The following is a 20,028-nucleotide window of genomic DNA, read 5'->3' on the forward strand; positions in this document are numbered from 1 at the left end:
TCATGAATGTAGAAAAAAAAAACTTTATTAGAGCAAGACACACACACCAAGACAAGCTTTACCATGCTGAAGCCCTCTAGGCTTGTGTGACAGCTAGCCCACCTAGCAAGGAGTCAGAACTCAGGAAGGCTTCGGCCTCCTCATAAGCTCTATTATCCGTCACATGCTGCATACACGAACACATACACCACACACACAGATAAAAACATTTTTCTCTTCATAGCTGAATCCAGATCTGACTTCAGTTACATGCAAATGAACACATCAAAAGGAACGCGGTAGGAAAGAGGAAGTGAAGGCGGGCCGATAAGAAAGGCAGCGGACGGGTCACCTCAGGGCAGGGTTAGAAACTGATTCTGCTGGAGGTCTGAGACAGCATAAAGATGGTGGAAGGCTGAGAGGCAAGGCACCGACGTTTCATCTGCCAGGGGAGCAGAATTACAGGAGGGGGAAGGAGGAACCAGGAAGTCAGATGATGAGGAAAAGAGGGGAAGGGCAGAAAGTTTAAAGCTCAGAAGATCAGTTAGATCTCCAGTATAAATAGATGTATAGTATTTAAGGCATCAGGTTATTAAAATTTAAGGTAAGAGTGAGAGAAACATTTTAGGATCAATCAGGTTGAATATTAGCTCGCTACAAGTAAAGGGGGAGATGAGAAGGTTTCGATCGCAGATCACATGGAAGAAGCTCACTGCCGCAGTGAGTCAGACGACATTTCCAACTGGCCAATGAATGCACTTCAGCTGAAAGGATTGGACGATATTAAGAAAACAATTTCAAAATCAACACTTTCCGTTGCAGATGTCAATCACACCTAAATGCAAACACTAATTCTATTGCACTGGTCTGAAATGAAGTAAAAGAGCACGGACATGCACACAGAGAGGCTGACTGACTTACATCCACAAGAGCAGGAACATAGCCGAGTCCTGCATACATCTGCTGACCCACAGCCACCAATTAGACACAACACTGTCACAGTCTTACCAAACGTGAAATTACACGATTAACGCAAATCTGGTCAGTTGGGCAAAAGGAAGTTGTTACCCGCTCATGACTCACACAGCCAGGGAAGATCTTACCTGTATACGTTCAGTTGTAGTGGGCCAAAGTGACCTCCAAATGACCTTCTTAAGCACATCTGGTAGAAGACTGGCTGTGATCAGCAGTACTATGCTAAGCCACGCGGGGCCACTGGACAACATCTGCATGAACACATAGTACATCCTTTGGTAGTTGAGGAAGGGCCTGCGGGACACGAGACATGTCGGGACACCTCGTTTGTCAGAGAGAACAGCTCAACATTGCATAGCAAAATGAGAACGGTGGGAAAAAAATGTACAAAGCCTACCAGATGATTCCTCCCCACAGCAGGGAGAACACCACAAAGAAGATAAGCGAGCCCCATATTACAAAGTGGTTGATCCAGGTCCAGTAATGTGTATCGAGGGCCAGCTGGAAGCAGACAAGATATGTCAATGTGTGTGAGCGTGCATGTACATTTGTGTGTGAATGGTCTACCTTGAATGTAACTGTGAAGACCAGCACTGTAAAGACCAGCGTCCCAAAGGTCCAGTTCCCAAACATCTACAAAAAAAAAAAAGAAACTGTTCCTGTTTCCTGTCCAATTAATCAATGAGCTTAAATCTACAAAACAAACATTATAAAGTAAAACATACAAAGAGATATCATTGAAGAACATGTGCATAAAATCAACACGAGTCAATCAATCAAACAGATGGTGAACAGTAACATGAGAAGTCGGGAGGGACAACGGGTGTTGTTAAAATGATACCTGAGTATGCAGTTGTCATGTTGATGCAGTATTGGGTCATTAAGTAAGGAACAGCAAATAATTAATAATCCTGGACCCTGTTTTTTTTGCATATTATTGTTTGGTTCTGCACAAAGTAAGAAAACATACTTTTTGCAAGTTGAATCCATTTCACTTCTCTGATCAAGGTCATAATCACTAATGGCCATTAGTGGATGGAATAAAACATAAACAACAAATCCACAAGGTGCCAAGTAACCTTTCAAAACACTTCACTTCCCTGTACGTCAACAACAACAAAAAAATCTTCCCACAGTACTCACAGAGTACCCAGAGTAGCTTCTCCACTCCTTAATTGTTTCTTTCTTTGATGCAGACAAACACCTTCACATTGGCACAGTTAAATGCCGAAAAATATTTCTTTCCACCACACATACACTGTCAGAAAAAAAGGTGCTACATTTCTACCTTTGACTCATTCACTGCCAAGGACATATTTATTTGTCTTTTCACAGTCCAGCCATTCAAACCCAAGAATTTATTTATATATATTTTTTCCCCCTTTTTTTTTTTTTTTTTTTTTTTTTTTAAATGTTAGGGTAAAAATAAAAGAGGGCCTGAAAATGTCTGGCGGTGAATGAGTTAAGTGTCCAATGGCTTGTCTCTGGGACAGTACCCTCGACCGTACACCTATTGCATCCTTTAAACAGGTTCCATATTGGGACCTTCGTAATTTGTACCATTGTTAGATTAGAGTACTGTAAGAATAAAAATGTATTTTATTCTTACAAGTACATATTACTGTATATGTACCTTAGGGCAGTGGTGTGCCGCGAGCTATTGTCAGGTGTGCCGTGGGAAATTATCTAATTTGTGTACCTGTGCGGTCTAGCGCCTGGCAGCATAATCATGTAGTTACTACCGGTACATTGTAGTACTCTTCCATACCAGCAGGTAGCAGGAGCAGCAGGTAGCTAATTGTCTTTGTTTAGAGACAAGCGAAGAAGTGACGCATGTTTATCCAAACAGCCCAATGTTTCACACTGAGTAAGTATCAATATGAAACATTAAAAAATACTTTTTTCTTTGTATTTATTTAATTCCTATTCAAGATGTTATAATATAACGTCATTCTTCAATGTTAAAAACTGCTTATATAAACAATATAACACATATTGCTAAAATAAGCTTTTTTTCACAATTTCAGATGGTGGTGTGCCGCAGGATTTTTTCAATTAAATACATGTGCCTTGACTCAAAAAAGTTTGAAAAACACTGCCTTATAGGCTACATATGTGTACCCTTCATAGGCAAGTCTGTACCTCAGAGTACAAAATATTTGGCTGCAAAGGGTACTGTCGAGACCAGGGATGGGCAACATTATAAAAATGATTTCCCGACCACACCTGATCAGTTTCAAGTTGTAATCATTCATATCAATTAGCAGCACTAGCACCTGATCTCCATTAGAGACGAAAATCACACTAATGACGACCCTGCCAACATACAAACAACGTGAAGGTACAAAGATGTTCACAATCATATGGTGAGCAATTTATCTTAGCATCGATGTACCGCGCAGGATTTTTTTTCACATTTTGCACACAGTTCACAGTTTCATGTTAACAATGTGAAATTTGAATTTAACAATAATTGAGACACACATTCAATGAACTGTGGGCAACATAAACACATTTAAAAGACAATGATCATCTTATGACGGAAAAAGTTCAGTATTGCATACTGCATACTGGGAATCAAATTGACCGTTTTCTTCACAATAACCCTTGTCAGTTGAAATAAAGGTGAACAGATTCGATGAAAGGACTCTGTGTAACAATCCCCAGGACTATGCATGGCAGGGGTGTCCTCCTCCCTGAGCCAAGCTTGCACCTGACCGCATACCTGGATGGACTAGGAGCTGCTGCTTTAAGGCTCTGCTCAGCCACTGAGACACATCGTCAGTTGTGTCCTCAGATCACGGGGCGTTTCGGCCACTTATCACAAGACGCCCTCAGCTGAGGCAGGCCCACCACAGGTTGATCACTCCTTTCCAAACCATTGTTGCAGGTTTACGGGAGATGGTAGCGCATGATACGTTGCTCGAATGATGAAGCTCAACCTGTTGGATTCCATGCTCCAGAGTTCACTCCTCTTCTCGACACCCTCCCACCTCGTCCAGCGGCCCTGTTTAGCTTGTGTCACCGCTTTGGAAAGTCTAGTTGCTTCTTCCTGTCGGCGCACCTCCGCTACAACCATGGTTCGTTGATCAGTTGCTGATGCCTTTTGCCAGAGAGGAGTTACAGTGCCAAGGCCCAAAACTCCTCTGCCTTGCTGGTCATGGCCCACTACATCACGATGGAGGAGAGCAGATTTGTCCTGAAGGACAGTGGTGGCAGGGGTCCACTCCCTCCCTGTTGTCAATGTCGGAGGGGCACCTCTCACTACGGGGTCCCAGGAATCAGTGAGGGACATCTCCAGCCTTACCTTAGCGCACTTGAACTCCTCAACCAAGCTCGAGATTGGCAGTGGCAAGGCTCCGTCACTGTAGAGTCCAATGCTGCTGAAGCACTTCGGAAGTCCGAGCCCCTTCCTCACATGGGAGTTCACCAGCCTTTCAGAGTGCTTAACATGGCATATAGGGACCTCATACATTGTCAGCGGCCACTGTAGTCTGGGCAGTAACACAAACTGGAGGCACCAGAGCTACAGTTTCCCTGGCGGCGCAGTGTTGTCGATCTGTCTAAGACCGTTGGCTGTGTCCTGCCGCAGTTGTTCGAGTTGCTGGGTGTCTCTGAGGTTTGCATTATAGGCTCTTGATGGGCTTCTCCAGGAGTGTTGGGATTGGTTCATAACTGATGTGGAAAATCTCGTCTGTCAGTTGGCCTTTAACGATTAAAATGCTGCGTGACTTGGTTTGAAGTCCATTCGCGCCCACTGAGTATTTTCCTGGAGCTTCTGTAGCAAGCGTCTGGCGCATGGTTTGGTAGTTGTTATGACGGTCATGTTGTCCATATAGGCTCTAATGGGTGGAAGCCGCAGGCCACTCTTGGTTCTCTCGCTTCCCACAACCCATCGGGATGCCCGTATGACCAGCTCCATTGCCATGACAAATGCCAGAGGGGAAATTGTGCACCCCGCCATGATGCCAATTTCCAGATGCTGCCAGGCGGTGGTGTTGCTCTCAGTTGTTACGCAGAACTGGAGATCCTGGATGTAGCTCTTGACCAGACCCGTGATGTGGGTTGGTACGCCAAAGTAATTGAAGGCCATCCACAAGATCTTATGCGGGACTGACCCAAAGGCGTTGGCGAGGTATTGGAAAACCAAATGTAGATCTCTCCGTTCCTTTTTTGCAGATTGTATCTGGTGCCAGATCATGTTGCCGTGCTCCAGACATCCTGAGAAACTCGAACTCTTCTGCACCGATGTGTCAATAAAGTTGTTTATTTGAAGGAAGGCAGAGAGTCTTTGGGCAGTGACGCTAAAGATCTTCCCCTCCACATTCAGCAGGCTGATCTGGCGAAACTGGCCTATGGATGACGAGTCCTTCTCTTTGGGGATCAAGATGCCTCCTGCTCTACGCCATGCTCTTGGGATCACACCCTTCTTCCATGCTACCTTCATCAGCTTCCACAGGTATCTGAGGGTTCCACGGGCATTCTTGTACAACAAACAAAGTACAATAAGTTTCCCATCCCTGGTCTTGATGTTTGATCTTACTGTTTATTTCGTTAAAATGCATTCCATATAACAGTGGGCTCTTTCGAGAGGCATTCACATCGGCCTAGCACTTGTTTGTATCCTTACGTGCAACTATAAAGTACAGAAATGGTTCCTTTGCCCGTTTGCACCATTTGTGTACCTTTTCTAAGCATAAAGGGAAATTATTTGTACCTAGGGGTTGAATTGTGATCCCTACAGGCAGGGTACATCTGAGAGTGTACAAAAATTGTACAAGGGGGATTTGGAATAAGAGCAAACATGGGTATAAGTGAATATGCTCCTAGCCTAAGCAGGTGTGTCTTCAGCAAGCATTGAGAGAGGGGCGTGAGATGAGGGGTGAGTGGGAAATGATTGGTTCTCTATGAGGCAGTGTGACAGGTCAGACTGGGACGCTTGGAGGGGTGACAATGAGACGTGGGCAGGCTTACCATCTGTGTGTTGGTTGTCATTAGCTAGGAGGAGGAAAAGAGAAGCATAAAGAAAAGGCAACATAAAAGGTAAGAGGAGAGGAAAACGAAGGCCAGAAAAAGAAATTATAACAACTAAACAACAGTTTGGCGACTGCAGAAAAAAAAATGAACTGATGCAAAGAAATATAATCAAGAAGCTGACAAAGTTTTAGGACAGTAACACCGGCCAAGAATGAAAGGAGGCAGACTGATGGTGGTGACATTTGAGCAGACAGTCTAAATGCTCTCTGATATCTAACACCCATCATGCCCGACAGCAGATCTGCACCTGGACATTGTGTACCAAGAAACTAACATTAAACAAGTTATACAACAGACTCAAACCGTTTGTCGCATGACTTTGTACTGCCTGCTATTATTTCCTAAGCCTATTTTTCCCTCCCTTTTTTTTTGTTGTTGTTTAGACAACCTCAACTGTGACTTCAACTAGACTTAGCAAGAGTGTTGTTGTGGACTCATTGGCGCTACCTGTCCGTTGCTGGTGAAGGTGGTGTTGTCAAACAGGAAGTAAGCACCAAAGAACATCACAATGGCGTCATATACACCTAAGAGAGTCCAGTATATGAAGATGGGCCAGCGCAGTAATGAGTTCTTGGCAATGTCTCTGTGGAGATAAGGATAAACCGTGATGTTGAGCAATAACTCAACTACTTCGTCTACACATCTACTTCCTTACGACTCATCTGGACAGAAAGAAGTAAGTGAACTATGGTGAGCTGCAACCTGTACAGAGATGGGTCCTTCTTCAAGATGTCCATGTTGATGTGCTGCTCGATGAGACTGTGGACCAGAATGGGCAGCGAAGTGAAGCTAATGTTGTACAGAGTCAAGTAGGCTGTATCATACAGTGGCTGAGGATGAGGAGAGACAGCGATGATACATTTGATCATTTGTGGTGACTTTCTGTACTTTGCTGTGTTCGTGCTAGTGCATCTCAACCTGTTGTGAGAAACCACAGAAGAACTGGTAAAGGAACTGTGGAAAGATGAAACAGACATTCTGTGGGAAGAGAAGCATAAACATGGTCGGTCTGCTGCACTTTGCATGAAAACAACACACAATCCAGACACTAGATGACTGTACCTTGTAAAAGAAGTACTGTACAAGTTCAGAGATGCGTATGTAGTAATAGTGCCCGTGGACAAGCAGAATCTTCTTGAGGTGTTTAAATTTCGGAATGGCATAGTCGCTGTTCCTCACTGCCTGCCGTCCCTCTTTACCCATGATACCTGAGGGACAAGGCCAGCTATTTTGTTCCTTGAACTGCTCCTCAACTTTAAACGCTTGCAAGTGGAAAGTGTAAAGAAAATGTGTGAACCTATGCCAACGTGAGCTTCAAGGATCATGCTGACATCATTGGCTCCATCTCCGATGGCAAGTGTGATCGGGTGCTCCTTGGACGTCTTGATCAGCTTCACAACCTAGGAAGGTCAAACATCCAAGTAACGTCACCTTACGAGTGAAAACCAGTAATCCCTTGATATCTATCCTATTTTAGAAGATGAAATAGTCCAATTCAGACAAAGTGGTTGCTTTTGTACCTGTGCTTTCTGAAGAGGTGCCATTCGACAGCAGAGTACTGCACTGCAGTTGCGGCAAATTTCGAGGAAAATCTCTTTGTAGTTTCCTGAGTTGGAGTCCTCCTGGCCTGGCTTCATCACTGTTGAGAGGGTTGCTCCGTCGATGATGAGGCCATAGTCCATGTAGTCACCTGATAAACTGCACAGTCACAAGACCACCAGATCACACTCCGTGCACTGCAATTCCCCAAAATCTGCCAATATCTTTCAAGACATGCAAGCACACCCAGAAATGTCCCTGCTCATGCCGCCGTGCTGCCTGAGGACAGTTCTGCTCAGATCAAACAGGACATCGTGAAGGCTCTGCTCCTCTGTGCGCTTAGTGGTCAGCTCCAGGATCTGTGTATTGCGGTGGAAAAGCTTGCTGGCGTAGCAAGTGGCGGCTGCCGTCTCCATCTTGTCACCGGTCAGCACCCACACCTTCATACCAGCCTTGTGCAGAGACTCAATGGTGTCGGCTGCTTTTTCTTGCAGTCTGTAATGGTCGAGTTCCAAAAAGGGTCAAGGAAGTGGCAGTTAGTGCACAGCAAGAGTGTTGAACATTTTGTTTGCTGTAGCTACACTCAACAAATATATAAAGGCAGCACTTTTGCTTTTGCTCCCATTTTTTGGGAAGATCAAAAACTTTTTCTTCATACATAAAAAGCCATTTCCCTCAAATATTGTTCACAAATCTGTATAAATCTATCTTGATGAGTATTTCTCCTTTTCCCAGATAATCCATCCCACCTCACAGGTGTGGCATATCAAAACGCTGATTGTTGCACAGGTGTGTCTTAGGCTGGCCATAGTAAAAGGCCACTCGGAAATGTACAGTTTTGACTTTGGGGTGTCAGAGAACCAGTCAGTGTATATTATGGTGCAACCACTATTTTCTTTTTTATAATTCAATTTTTTATTGGATTTTCATTAACATAATAATAAAATAAAATCATATAAACAAATGCCTCGCGCAGTGCAATACATCTCCTTCGCATAGAGTTGATCAGCTTGTCCACTCCTCTTCAATGGCTGTGCAAAGTTGCTGGCTATTGGCAGGAACTGGAACACGTCCCTAGCATGCTCTGTGGGTGATATGTCCGGTGAGTATGCTGGCCATGCAAGAAGTGTGATGTTTTCAGCTTCCACCAATTGTGTACAGATCCTTGCAACATGGGGCTATATATTATCATGCAGCAACATGAGATGATGCACGTGGATGAATGCCGCAACAATGGGCCTCAGAATCTCATCACGGCATCTCTGTGCATTCAAAATTTGAGCAAGGTTTGAAGGAAATGGCCTTTTGTGTTTGGAGAAAAACTTTTAGCTCTTTCAGCCCAGCTCAAGAAAAATGGGAGCAAAAATAAAAGTGTTGCTGTTACGGCCCACCTTGAGTTGGCCGTTTAAGTGTGTGTGTGGGGGGTGAGGGGGGTGCTCTCCCCTGCTCTTCCCTGATTGGTGGCCTTCGTCATCAGTTCAGCCATCCCATCAGAGCAGGGGAGCGTAACCAATTTAGTTAATTTACTTCAGGTGTGGCACCAGCAAACAGTTAAGAGGGACTTGGTTGCTGGTGGACGGGTCTGGCTCCGGGTGATGCAGTCAGTCCTTGTATTTTGTGTTTAGTACTGCTGTCTTTTGCTTAGTGCACCTTCTTCGCCATAACCTTCATTTATCCTTTTCTGTAGCCACTATCCATAACTTCAACCATTCATTACTCAGTCATTCTATTCATTCGTGTGTGCACTAGGGCAGTCGGGATTCGGGTGATCACTCTATTTTGTTGTTTCAATGGCCAGGTTTTGTGTTAGTGCACTTTTCATTTACCCCTTCCAACTCTCACACCTATGTTGGACCCCTCCTCCTTGCCATCTTGAGGAGGGGTCGTAACAGTTGCATTTATATTTTTTGTTCAGTGTATATGACCACAATTGCGACTGAATAAGAAACAAGTGAAGGGTCAAATGCAGGACAATTTTCTCTCTGCTTCACGCCGCAAAGTACAAGCTGACCTGCAATGCCCTCCTAGCTAACGATGCATTCGCATGAACTACCAATTGCATCATTCAGCGAATCGTTCAGGCAGTAGCGTGCATGAAATCAAGGACTGATGCTGTGGAATGGTGGGAGAGAGAACTTTGAGACAAGAATACCATCCATCCATTTTCTACTGCCTATCCAGTTTGGGGTTACAAATGAGCTGAAGTCTATTCCAGCTGACTTGAGCAAAAGGAGGGGCACACGCTATACTGATCACCAGTCAATCACAGGGTGCATACAGTGCCCTGTGATTGACTGACGACCAGCCTTTAATTTAACCTAGTATGCATGCTTTAGGATTGTTTGAGGAACCCAAGGCTGGAGAGAAGATTGCCAAGATTAGCGACCCCACATCCTCAAAATTAGTTGGACGACACTCAAATGAATGCTATAATCTACCTGTCTTCCACAGCGGTGGCTCCTAGCAGGATGAGGTCTTTCTCAATAACGTCATAAGCCTCTGCCAGCCGTTTGTCCCTGTCCTGTAGTGCCAACTTGGCTCGACTCAACAGGAGGCACACCTCCTGGTACTGCGCAGGACTGAGCGGCCGATATGCCACACAGAGTGTCCTAAGACCCTCCTTGGGAGAGATTGGCTTGGCAAATGATGAATGTAGAAGTGATATACAGTGCAGTATGTCATTGTATATGTAAGCGTGCGTGCTCTCACCACTGCATTGTGCTCCACCCGAGCTCTGACTTGATCCACCTTGCCTGATACAACCCTTGGGAAGATGGACGAGTCTGCTCCTTTGCAGAAAAGGTACAGCTCACCTTCAGACACGGGCACATAAAGAAGAAGAAATATATATATAACAGCACAATCGGATGAGTAATCCAAAGAGAATATGCATATTACCAGTGCTGTCCCTGACAATGACACTCATTCTCCGCCTGACCGAGTCAAAGGTCAGAACTTCCAGAAGTTCAAACCTGGTGGGGGGAGGGGGGCGGGGGGGTCGACATTGTAGCTGCACTGCATCCAATTAACCATTTCATAGATGTAAATTAATAATCCTACGCAGCAGAATGACAGACAAAAAAAAGGTTTCAAGGATGGTCACTAACCTCTCAATCTCCTCCTCTCTGTTCAAGATCTCCATGTGACTATCCTTGAGTCTCAGATATGTGAAGCCAAGTCTTCAGCACAGCAAAAATATTGCAACAAATATTTCAAAATATGAGTCTTAATGCAAGATTGCACCTTGTTTATGACTGAATGATTCATGTGTGCGTGTGTGTGTGGGTGAAAGCACCTCTTCATGCCCTCCACAAGCGCCACCTCGTCCGGGGATGACGAGATGTAGAAGGAAGTGGACTTGCCATGGTGGATGCCCTGCTTGATGCCATCTACTGTCTCCTCTTCTTTCACTTGCACAGTGTGGCATAAGCACAGCGCACGGAAAAACAACTCCTCATGCTCCTGTTGTTTTTGAGAGCCAACACAGTTATTCTGACTTACTTAAAGTGGAAGTTAACCCAAACATTTTTTTTCACGAATATGTTCTATGCAGCCCCACTAGTCGAAACATGGCATTCTGATTAATATTGCATTTGTGGAATATGAGTTAAGCAGTAAAATCCACCCGTTTTTGTCCATCTCACATACCTGTCAACCCCGGGTTGTGCTGAATCTTACAAAAGTTGTAATTTGCCCGTACATTTCTGTATATCATCTTACATAGTATCTATATATAATCTTACACAGTATTTTTCGCTCAACCGGCGGGGGGGATGGGGGGCTTTCCTCGTGAAAGTCGGCCAAAGTTTACAGACGGACGCTCCGGATTAGAGCCGAAATGGGCAAGACGAGGTCGGTCTAACAAAAAACGAGTTTTTAATTAACCCCCCACCCGCCTCGTACAAAAATTGTTAGACGGTGTACACAATTTGAAATGATCAAAAAACGTATAAAATATGGGGAAAACATTTAAGTTGACAGGTATGATCTCAGGTGTAGGCCATTTTGCCACTTCTGTCGACTGAAAATGATATCATAGTTGCTCAGGGCTCATATAATGACCAATCATGGCTCAGCTTCAGAAAACAGGTGAGCTGTGATTGGTTGTTACAAAAAATATAGCGGAATGCATTGTTTGCATTTTTATAATCCGACCCCAGCCAATAGCTTTCCGGTTGGCTTTTTCTAACCATGAGGAATAGTGACTATTGCCGCCGATGGTTTGGAGGGGTATTACATCTCACACATGCGCAGAAGGTACTTAATGGTCAGCGTCCTTGTCTGTCTATCCGGTGTATTTTTCCAGCGCGACGTGCCGACAGTTGGCCCGCCGCCACACGGGGTAAGCATCAGTCAAAGTTGGCCGACGTCGGATTGGTCTATCTAGGCCTTGAAACATAATTACTGTAAACAAATACTCAATATGTGGCCTCACTCACCCTGGCCTCAGGGCCTGGTGATGTATCAATCATGTCCATGCTATCTGCACCAGGCATAACCTAAGTACGTGAAATAATGAAAGGTGACAACAAATGGAGGACGTAAGGGATGCCGAAATTAAATGCAAAATGTTTGTATGAAAAGGCATGAGAGTTTTATTATTACCTGTCCATTACAGATAGCTTGGGCGACATAAACATGTCCATCCACACAGCACTCGATGAATTCCATGTTGTTCTCTGTTAGCGTCCCTGTCTTATCAGTGAACACATACTCCACCTACAGAAGAAGAAAAGGCCATATCTATGAACATGCCAGCTGGAGAAATGTTTTCGCAAAGGAGAAGACTTGGAGAACCTGTCCCAGCTCTTCATTCAGGTCTGATGTGTTGACCACTGCTCTCTCCCCAAGCTCCTGGTCAAACATCTCATCATCCCACATAATGAAATAGGAGCCCAGGAACTTCTGCATCTCCACAGTGACGTACATGGAAACAGGGATAATGTAGTTGAATAGGACCATGAAGGCCAGGAAGTCTGTGAAGGCCCTGATCACCTGTGGAGGCAAGAGACTGTGAGAAGCTCAACAAGGAATAACTCTTTTAAAAATCAATAAAGAAATAACCGGCAGTTCACAGACTCACAATGTTTCTCTGCCTCTCTGCCTCGGTTCTCTGATCGTACCAGGGCTCGTCTCTGATAGGGTCAGCCTGCCACGCATATTTTAGCACCGTGTTGATAAAGGCCTTGCTGATGAGAATGCATAGGTAAACCACCAAATAGGCGTTCATTGACCTGCCAAAACAAAAGCTGTTAAATACCCTTCGTAATCATCCGCACAAAATGTGTCTGGATATTAAAGCTTGTGTAAACCTAACGGTGAATGAGGGGTTAGCAGATCTGCCTCGCAGTTCTGAGGTTTACCATTCAAATCTGGTTGCAGCCTTCTTATGTGGTGATTACATGATTTCCCCGTGTTTGTGTGGGTTCCCTCTCACATTCAAAAACTCGCCTCTAAAGTTAATTTAATGCTCTTAAATGTTCCATAGGTGTGAATGTAAGCGTCAACAGTTGTTTGTCAATAGGTGGCCTTCAATATGCTGGCGACCAGTCCAGGGAGTATCCCGCCTCTCACAAAATCAACTGGGACAGCTGTGCTCCAGCTCAATTGCGACCCTAGTGAGGGTATGCGACTAAGCGCGATAGAAAATGAATGGATAAATAGAAGCATGATTACAAATCAAAACATTCCGCTGTAATCGGGTTGAATAATCGAGGCTCCAGATTTCGGAACTCAGGAGTAATATTTCTAGAAGTTTAATGGATCGCAATGGAAAGAAAAGCTTACTTTTCTACTGCAGAGCGTTTCTGAGACTTTGACTGGTAGTTGAGAGCCATCTTTGTTTCCATGCCAGTGTAGATGGCAACTGCTATAATTAGGGAGTGACAGAAATATTTGTTCGATGAGAGTCTCCTCTCAAGGGAGTGTTGACAAACAACATTACCAATATGATCAGAAATGTTCTGCTTTTTTTTTTTTTTTTTACCATAAATGTACTCAGTGTTCTTCAGTGTGGCTCCTCTGAGAAGCAGGTTCTCTGACCCTAATGGCCTGTGAACAGCAACAATATGAACAATAATAATAGCATGTTCAGGAACATAAGGACTTTAATATACTTTACATTATCTGCTGTATGCACAACATGGATTATAAAACGTGACAGGCTCCAATATACCCTGTATGTGAAGGGTGCACATATATTACCTTGCCACTGGCTCATTGTTCATGTAAATGTTGATGCGACCAACAAATCTATCATGGAAAAGAAAAACAAGAAGAACAGGAAGAAATATGTTCAAATGAATTGCATAAAAAAAGAGTTTATGGCCGGTGTATGCAGGATCAGGTTTCACTGACTTGTACAGGTCTGGCTGTGGTTGTTCACATTCGATGGTAGCATGGATTGAGTCCACCTCCTTCTCGGCGTTGTAAGCTTTGGTGTCCTGCACTGCATAGTATGTCTAAAGGTGGAGGAAATACAAAATATAATCTTGACACGGGTAAACTCTGACAGGAGACAGGCGAGCTGTGTCAAGTAACTGTCCAGCATAATAAGAAGTGCTCACGCACCTTGTGACTGCTCTCGCCATCCAGACTGGCTGTGGTGACATAACAGGTTCCATCATCCCGGGACGAGGACAACAGAATGAGATCGCAGGGGAAGGATTCATCTTCCTTCACAAAGACTACATCTCCCACCTGAGCCAAATTGGGCAGAGAGGTACAGTATCTCATCTCTCAACCATTTGCAATGTTAATGTCTCAAAACCTGAGACACACATACAATGGGGTGCAAAAGTAGGTACGCAATTTTTATCACTGAAAAAAAAAATCAATTATTAATGATGTAGTCCAGTGCTTTTCAAACTTTTTTGAGTCAAGGCACATTTATTTCATTGAAAAAATCCCACGGCACACCACCAGCTGAAATAGTGAAAAAAAAAAAGCTTATTTTAACAATAGAAGTGTTATATTGTTTATATAAGCATTTGTTTAACATTGAAGAATGACGTTATATTATAATGTGAATAAGAATTAAATAAACAAAGAAAAATGTATTTTATAATGTTTCATATTGATACTTACTCAGTGTGAAACATGGGCCTGTTTGGATAAACATGCGTCACTAATTCGCTTGTCTCTAAACAAAGACAATTTAGATACCTGCTGCTGCTACCTACAGAGTACTACAATGCAGTAACTACATGATTACGCTGCCAGGCGCTAGACCGCACAGGCACACAAATGAGATAATTTCCCACGGCACACCTGACAATATCTCGCGGCACACAGCTTGAAAAACACTGATGTAGTCAATATGATGGCCATTCGGCTGGCCCTTATCAACCTAATCTTTGGGGTAGTTCCATTTATGGGGTGAAAGCCGGAAAAAAATAAATACGTTGGTATAACTCTCACAACTTTATACAGTACATACTTTTGCAACACCTGTATACGTGTATGACTCAGAGGGGTGAAACCATGCTTTGGTGTGAGACGATAAAACATGCTGTTCAGGGTAAGAGTGACTGAATTGGTCACACACGTGCACACAAACATACCCGCAGTTTGCGACTCTGCTTGCGGATCACTTTGCCATGTTGCAGAACGTGGACAGGACACTGGTTGACAGCGTTGTCGGCTTTGTGTCTCAGCCAGTCCTCGTAACCCTGAGAAGCAGAGAGCGTCCCTTGGTGAATGGTGACAAGGGCATGACGTCTGACCCTTAGGTCCTCACCTGTTTGATTGCCGTAACTGTGATGACAAAGAAGAGCGGCAGTCCACTAGTGACTGGACTGGTGGGCGTGTCGATGATCAACTGACGAAACACAATGGAAAGACATTTTACAACTTAACCCATTTGAAACAAGTAGTGCCATTTAGTTCATTTCCACACAGTACAGGTTTTTCACAAATTCAAAGGATACAAAAATAACTGATCCAAATCAATACGACTTAATAGAACCCTTCGAATGATGTGCCAATCCCAATGGTACAGTGCCTAATGAACCAAAATGGTTGTGCTAGACACACTGGAGGATTGGTTTGGGCAACAGAAAATCATCACTTCCGTGTTATGATGGGAATGGAATGGCAAGGACACAAAAGGTGCATTTTATCTAACAAAGCTTGACTTATTCACATAATACCAGCCACAGGCCAAGAAGAAAAGATATCAAATATTGGATGACTTTGATTGCCGTCCATTGTTTACTTTGTAACAGGGCTGGGCGATCAATCGAAATTTAAAAACATTAACTAACCCTAACCGAAGAAAAACGATTCATGTATGTGTGTGGGCAAGTTCCCGATGTTGTGAAAGTACCCTGAATGCATGTTACTTGCGCAGCAAGTATGTGACATTACGTTACTAGCGTCCAGTGCTTTAAGCTGTTCAATGACAACCCAGTTGGAATTTACTTACTTTACTGTAAAACTAAACACAGTACAAAAAGAATTGCACACATTGTATATTTAAATACAAGACATGCTTGGTTTTGAAAAACATCATCAAGTGCTAATGCTGAAGTCAATGTAAAATCCCATTGACACGCTAATGAAAAATTAGCATCGACTTTGGGGAGTGATTCGGTCATTCAAATAACAAATATTCAAACACAAATGCTGTAGGAATACATACATACAGGTAATATAACAATACTCAAAGGCACATTTTATTCCCAATATGTGACAAACGAATTATATTAATAGAGTGGGTGCAGCCAGCATTTAATATTATTTATTAGGTTTTTTCAATTGCTATTGTTTTTATAGGTTCTTATTTTACACAATTCATTTTGTGGTTGTTCTTTCAAGCTATATTTAAAGTTGAGTTTATTGTCGTACCAACACACTTTTCAACATGATATGGCATGAAATAGAGCCCCGGGGTCTCACGTCAGCCGAGTAAGTCCCAAGACTTGTGAAAATGAAAATGGAGCAAAAAAAAAAAAAAGACAAAAAAATAAATAAATACGATAAAGACATAAGGGAGATTCTTATTCATGGTGAGAATGTGTGCAAAGATGCAATACAGCAAAGGTGTGAATGCAGCAGAATGAAAATGCAAGAGGTTTGAATTTCAAGTCATATTTACAAGGTTATTTTGTACTTGACAAAAAGGATAGCGTGTTCAAGACTAAAAAGTTCAGTGCAGGGATGAATGGGCATGTGACTATGATGGTAGTTTTGAGTTGTTGAGTTTTGGTAGTTGAACAAATACAGTTTTGAAATCAATAAATAATCATTTTTAATCATCATGATTTGATATCAATTCAAAATAATGTGGTTTATTGTTGTAATTATTTGTTTGCATAGTCACCCAGCTCTACTCTGTAATACTCCTGACCCGTTTATGTCATTGACAATCTTACATTCTCCGCATGACACACTAGTATAATGTCACAGAATTTACACAGAGGATGCAGCTATGACCATCATGCCGATACATCCAAAGGTGAATTCCAACTCTGTTCAGGGTTACAGTTACTGCTTACTGTACCATGGTGAAATACTTTTTAATAATAGTATAACCAATCATTGTAATTCTACGCTTTACCTGAACCAGAAATATGATGAGAAAGTAGAAGTTGGCAACTCTCCTGAACTGCTCGAACATATTCTTGGGGATGAAGTTCCAAAATGTGTACTGGGAACACAAAAGAGTAGTCAGTTTAATGCACCAGGGACAATGAAGTGTTAGAAATTCAATTCATGTTCAAACATCTAAAATTCATCCAATTTTGATGTTAGTCACTGTTAGTCTGGGAGTTTGAAGAGCTGTAGTAATACAACTGTGTGGGCCTGATTTTACTTGACAAACAGATTTGGAAGCTGATCTACTAACTGGGCGCACCCACGACGGCGTCTGCCCAACGTGCACAACTGTCGTGCAGTTCATTGTGTCCTTTTCACTCTGCATTTTCTTGCATCTGGGTCATTTTAGTAAACTGTGCCAATTGCTGCTGGCCTCTCCCAGAACAGTTTTTCGGGCATGCTCTGTTTTAAATGCATTGTTAGCAGGAGGGGCATATACATCCAATTCCCGCACAGTCAAGACAAGTTAAATCAAACAAAACAGGGCTTTCATGCAGTTGCTGGCTTCCTCTAAATTATCAAAGTGGTCGGTTTCTTTTTTCTAGATTCACCTCTTCCACTAACATTTCCAATTCCATCACTTCAATCTTCATTTTGCGCTTCTGGGGCACTCACAAATTGTCCATGCTAAAGTCTATCAGAGCTACCCAACCTGAAATGCAAAACCTCTTAAAGCAACCCTGTGTCATATGTTAGTTTTGTTAATAATGGCAGCGCCATGTGGACAAAAGCAGTAGTGTTTTGACAAAAGTCAACCACATTTCCCATGCGCGCCAGCGAATAGTGTCCTGAAATCCTGAGCTCTCGTTGGCCTCGTTGGCCTGAATTACATTTCTATTTCCAGTGGCTGTGTAAAAGATGAATAGTGATGAGGTAATGAATCTAATTTTGTTCAAACAATACTTTGAGACGTGTCCCTGCTTGAACACATGCCTGTGTTGTTTTGGCCCGACTTCTCACCTCGAACAGCGGTGCCTCGAGGACAAACCAGCATGCAGCCAGTTGACAGTGATGTGCAGTCAATCAAAAAGCGAGGTGATGAGGCGGCGAGGAAACACGGTGGGGAATCCGTCATCGTGCTGTCGCCACTCCTTTTCTTTTTAAGTAATTTTTTTTATACTAAAAACAAAACGCACATTCACCACTGCCTCCTCTTCGTCCACAATGTTTGTTTAGTCGGAAGTCACGTTTAATCTCAGGGGGTTTTGCGAGATTTCCCGTCTGACTTGGCAATATTCATAAATAAAATCGGTTTGTGTGTTGTGTGTTGATTTTGCGTGCGGATGCACACCACTCGCTGTTCGTTCAAAATTGTTATACCCGTGTTTTGTTTTTGCGTCCAGTCGGGCTTGTGTCCCCGAGTAATCGATGGAATAATCGATAGGATAATCGATTCCATAAAGACAGCCCTAATTGCAATTTCGGTAGATCACGCGCAACACACTCACCAACAGCGCACGCAGTCTGTTTAAGTGAGCACGTAATTTAGCACCCGCCATTTGGTGTCTTAATAAATCAGGCCCTCATGTGCTTTCACTGACCTTAGAGGACACTATCCGGTTGTCTGGGAATCTTTGCTGTATGAAGGCTTCCGCCCCTGGAGGAGGCTCCTTGTGTCCAATGTAGATTGTCCTGCTGTCCACCCAGTTCTCCTCACCCACACACTGCAGGAAAATTGATCAGAAATCATACGGTGAATTCAAAGACGCTTCATTGATAAAACTTAATATCTTGGCGGGGCCACATCTTGAAGCATCATTTCAACAGCAGCATGTCATGTGACATCCAGCATGTTTCTAACAAATATTCAAGATGAATGAGTTACTTGTCCTCGATAAACAGCAGCTTTTGTTTCCACTGATACACCGAGTTGGGTGTGATTCAGTCTGGTATGTCGACGATGCAAACACTCATTCACGCAGTCACTTACAAAATCCAAAGTGTAAAAGATGCAACTTAAACTGCTATTTACTCCATTTTGTACTCCTCTTTGCCTTTTCTTGAATGTAAATCATTGTCTGGTCAACACATTACTAATGAGCACAATCCTCCCACCGCTTTTGTCTCGTTAATATCACAATGACATGGTTGTATGCTCTAACAACTATGGAGTAAAAGTCCTTGCTGTGTGATGTGTGCAGTATACTAATGCTGTCTTCAACATGAAATATGGAATTAGATGTTACATGAAAATTGAAACATGTATGGATGGACTTTTATGACCAGATGGATTTTGCTCAACTCAGTGCAGCTCATCTCAGAAAAATGTGAAGCATGAATGTGGCAAATATGCAGATATAATTAATTTTTAGTGAGGGTTGGTGATGTTGCACTCCAGTAGAAAGAGTGCTGACTAATCTGGTCATCAATCTTTGTCTGACTTCAATCAATCAATCAATCTTGAACATAGTAAATTGATTTGCTCTATTTTAAAGGTAAGTCAACCCAAACATATATTTCCCAGAATATGTTCTATGCAGGCTCACTAATCTAAACATGGCATTCTGATTAATATTGTGTTTGTGGAATGTAAAATCCACCCCTTTTTTGCCATCTCAGGGGGCGGCCATTTTGTCACTTCTATCGACTGAAAATGACATCACAACTGCTCAGGACTCAGGTAACAACCAATCATGGCTCAGCTTCAGAAAACAGGTGAGCTGTGATTGGTCGTTACTTGAGCCCTGAGCAAATGTGATTTAATTTTCAGTCGACAGGAGTGACAAAATGGCCGCCCCCTGAGATGGCTAAAAGTGGGTGGATTTTGTTGCTTAACATATTTTACAGTGGGCCTGCATAGAACATATTCTTGAAAAAAATATGTTTGGGTTGACTTCCCCCTTTAACTAAAGCTGGTATCTTACTTATGCTTGCGAACGTAGCAAATTTGGGGTTTTTGTC

At 43.0% G+C, this 20,028-nt stretch overlaps 1 protein-coding gene across 15 annotated transcripts in view; it reads right to left on the reverse strand.

Annotated features, from left to right (window-relative positions):
* Window positions 1-20,028, reverse strand: part of atp11a (ATPase phospholipid transporting 11A) — a 54,631-nt gene that overhangs the window by 7,542 nt on the left and 27,061 nt on the right. For 4 of the 15 annotated variants that reach the window (XM_086047176.1, XM_086047212.1, XM_086047204.1 and 1 more), the window contains exons 2-30: window positions 18,669-18,791; window positions 17,090-17,179; window positions 15,269-15,349; window positions 15,093-15,200; window positions 14,101-14,229; window positions 13,888-13,991; window positions 13,735-13,782; window positions 13,517-13,581; window positions 13,318-13,399; window positions 12,614-12,764; window positions 12,328-12,525; window positions 12,136-12,249; window positions 11,970-12,029; window positions 10,826-10,992; window positions 10,638-10,709; window positions 10,429-10,502; window positions 10,240-10,343; window positions 9,969-10,150; window positions 7,777-8,025; window positions 7,512-7,689; window positions 7,289-7,391; window positions 7,054-7,199; window positions 6,910-6,969; window positions 6,694-6,821; window positions 6,439-6,574; window positions 5,929-5,952; window positions 1,522-1,587; window positions 1,352-1,455; window positions 1,083-1,248 (exon numbers count right to left, since the gene is read on the reverse strand). In XM_086047176.1, the coding sequence (XP_085903302.1) occupies window positions 1,083-1,248; window positions 1,352-1,455; window positions 1,522-1,587; window positions 5,929-5,952; window positions 6,439-6,574; window positions 6,694-6,821; window positions 6,910-6,969; window positions 7,054-7,199; window positions 7,289-7,391; window positions 7,512-7,689; window positions 7,777-8,025; window positions 9,969-10,150; window positions 10,240-10,343; window positions 10,429-10,502; window positions 10,638-10,709; window positions 10,826-10,992; window positions 11,970-12,029; window positions 12,136-12,249; window positions 12,328-12,525; window positions 12,614-12,764; window positions 13,318-13,399; window positions 13,517-13,581; window positions 13,735-13,782; window positions 13,888-13,991; window positions 14,101-14,229; window positions 15,093-15,200; window positions 15,269-15,349; window positions 17,090-17,179; window positions 18,669-18,791 (3,312 nt within the window). The other 11 variants (XM_086047239.1, XM_086047264.1, XR_015088966.1 and 8 more) reach the window with 11 other exon arrangements.

Source organism: Filicampus tigris, chromosome 1, assembly GCF_054856515.1.
Source record: "Filicampus tigris isolate MCC_2025a chromosome 1, RoL_Ftig_1.0, whole genome shotgun sequence".
In the NCBI taxonomy this organism is placed as follows: Eukaryota; Metazoa; Chordata; class Actinopteri; order Syngnathiformes; family Syngnathidae; genus Filicampus; species Filicampus tigris.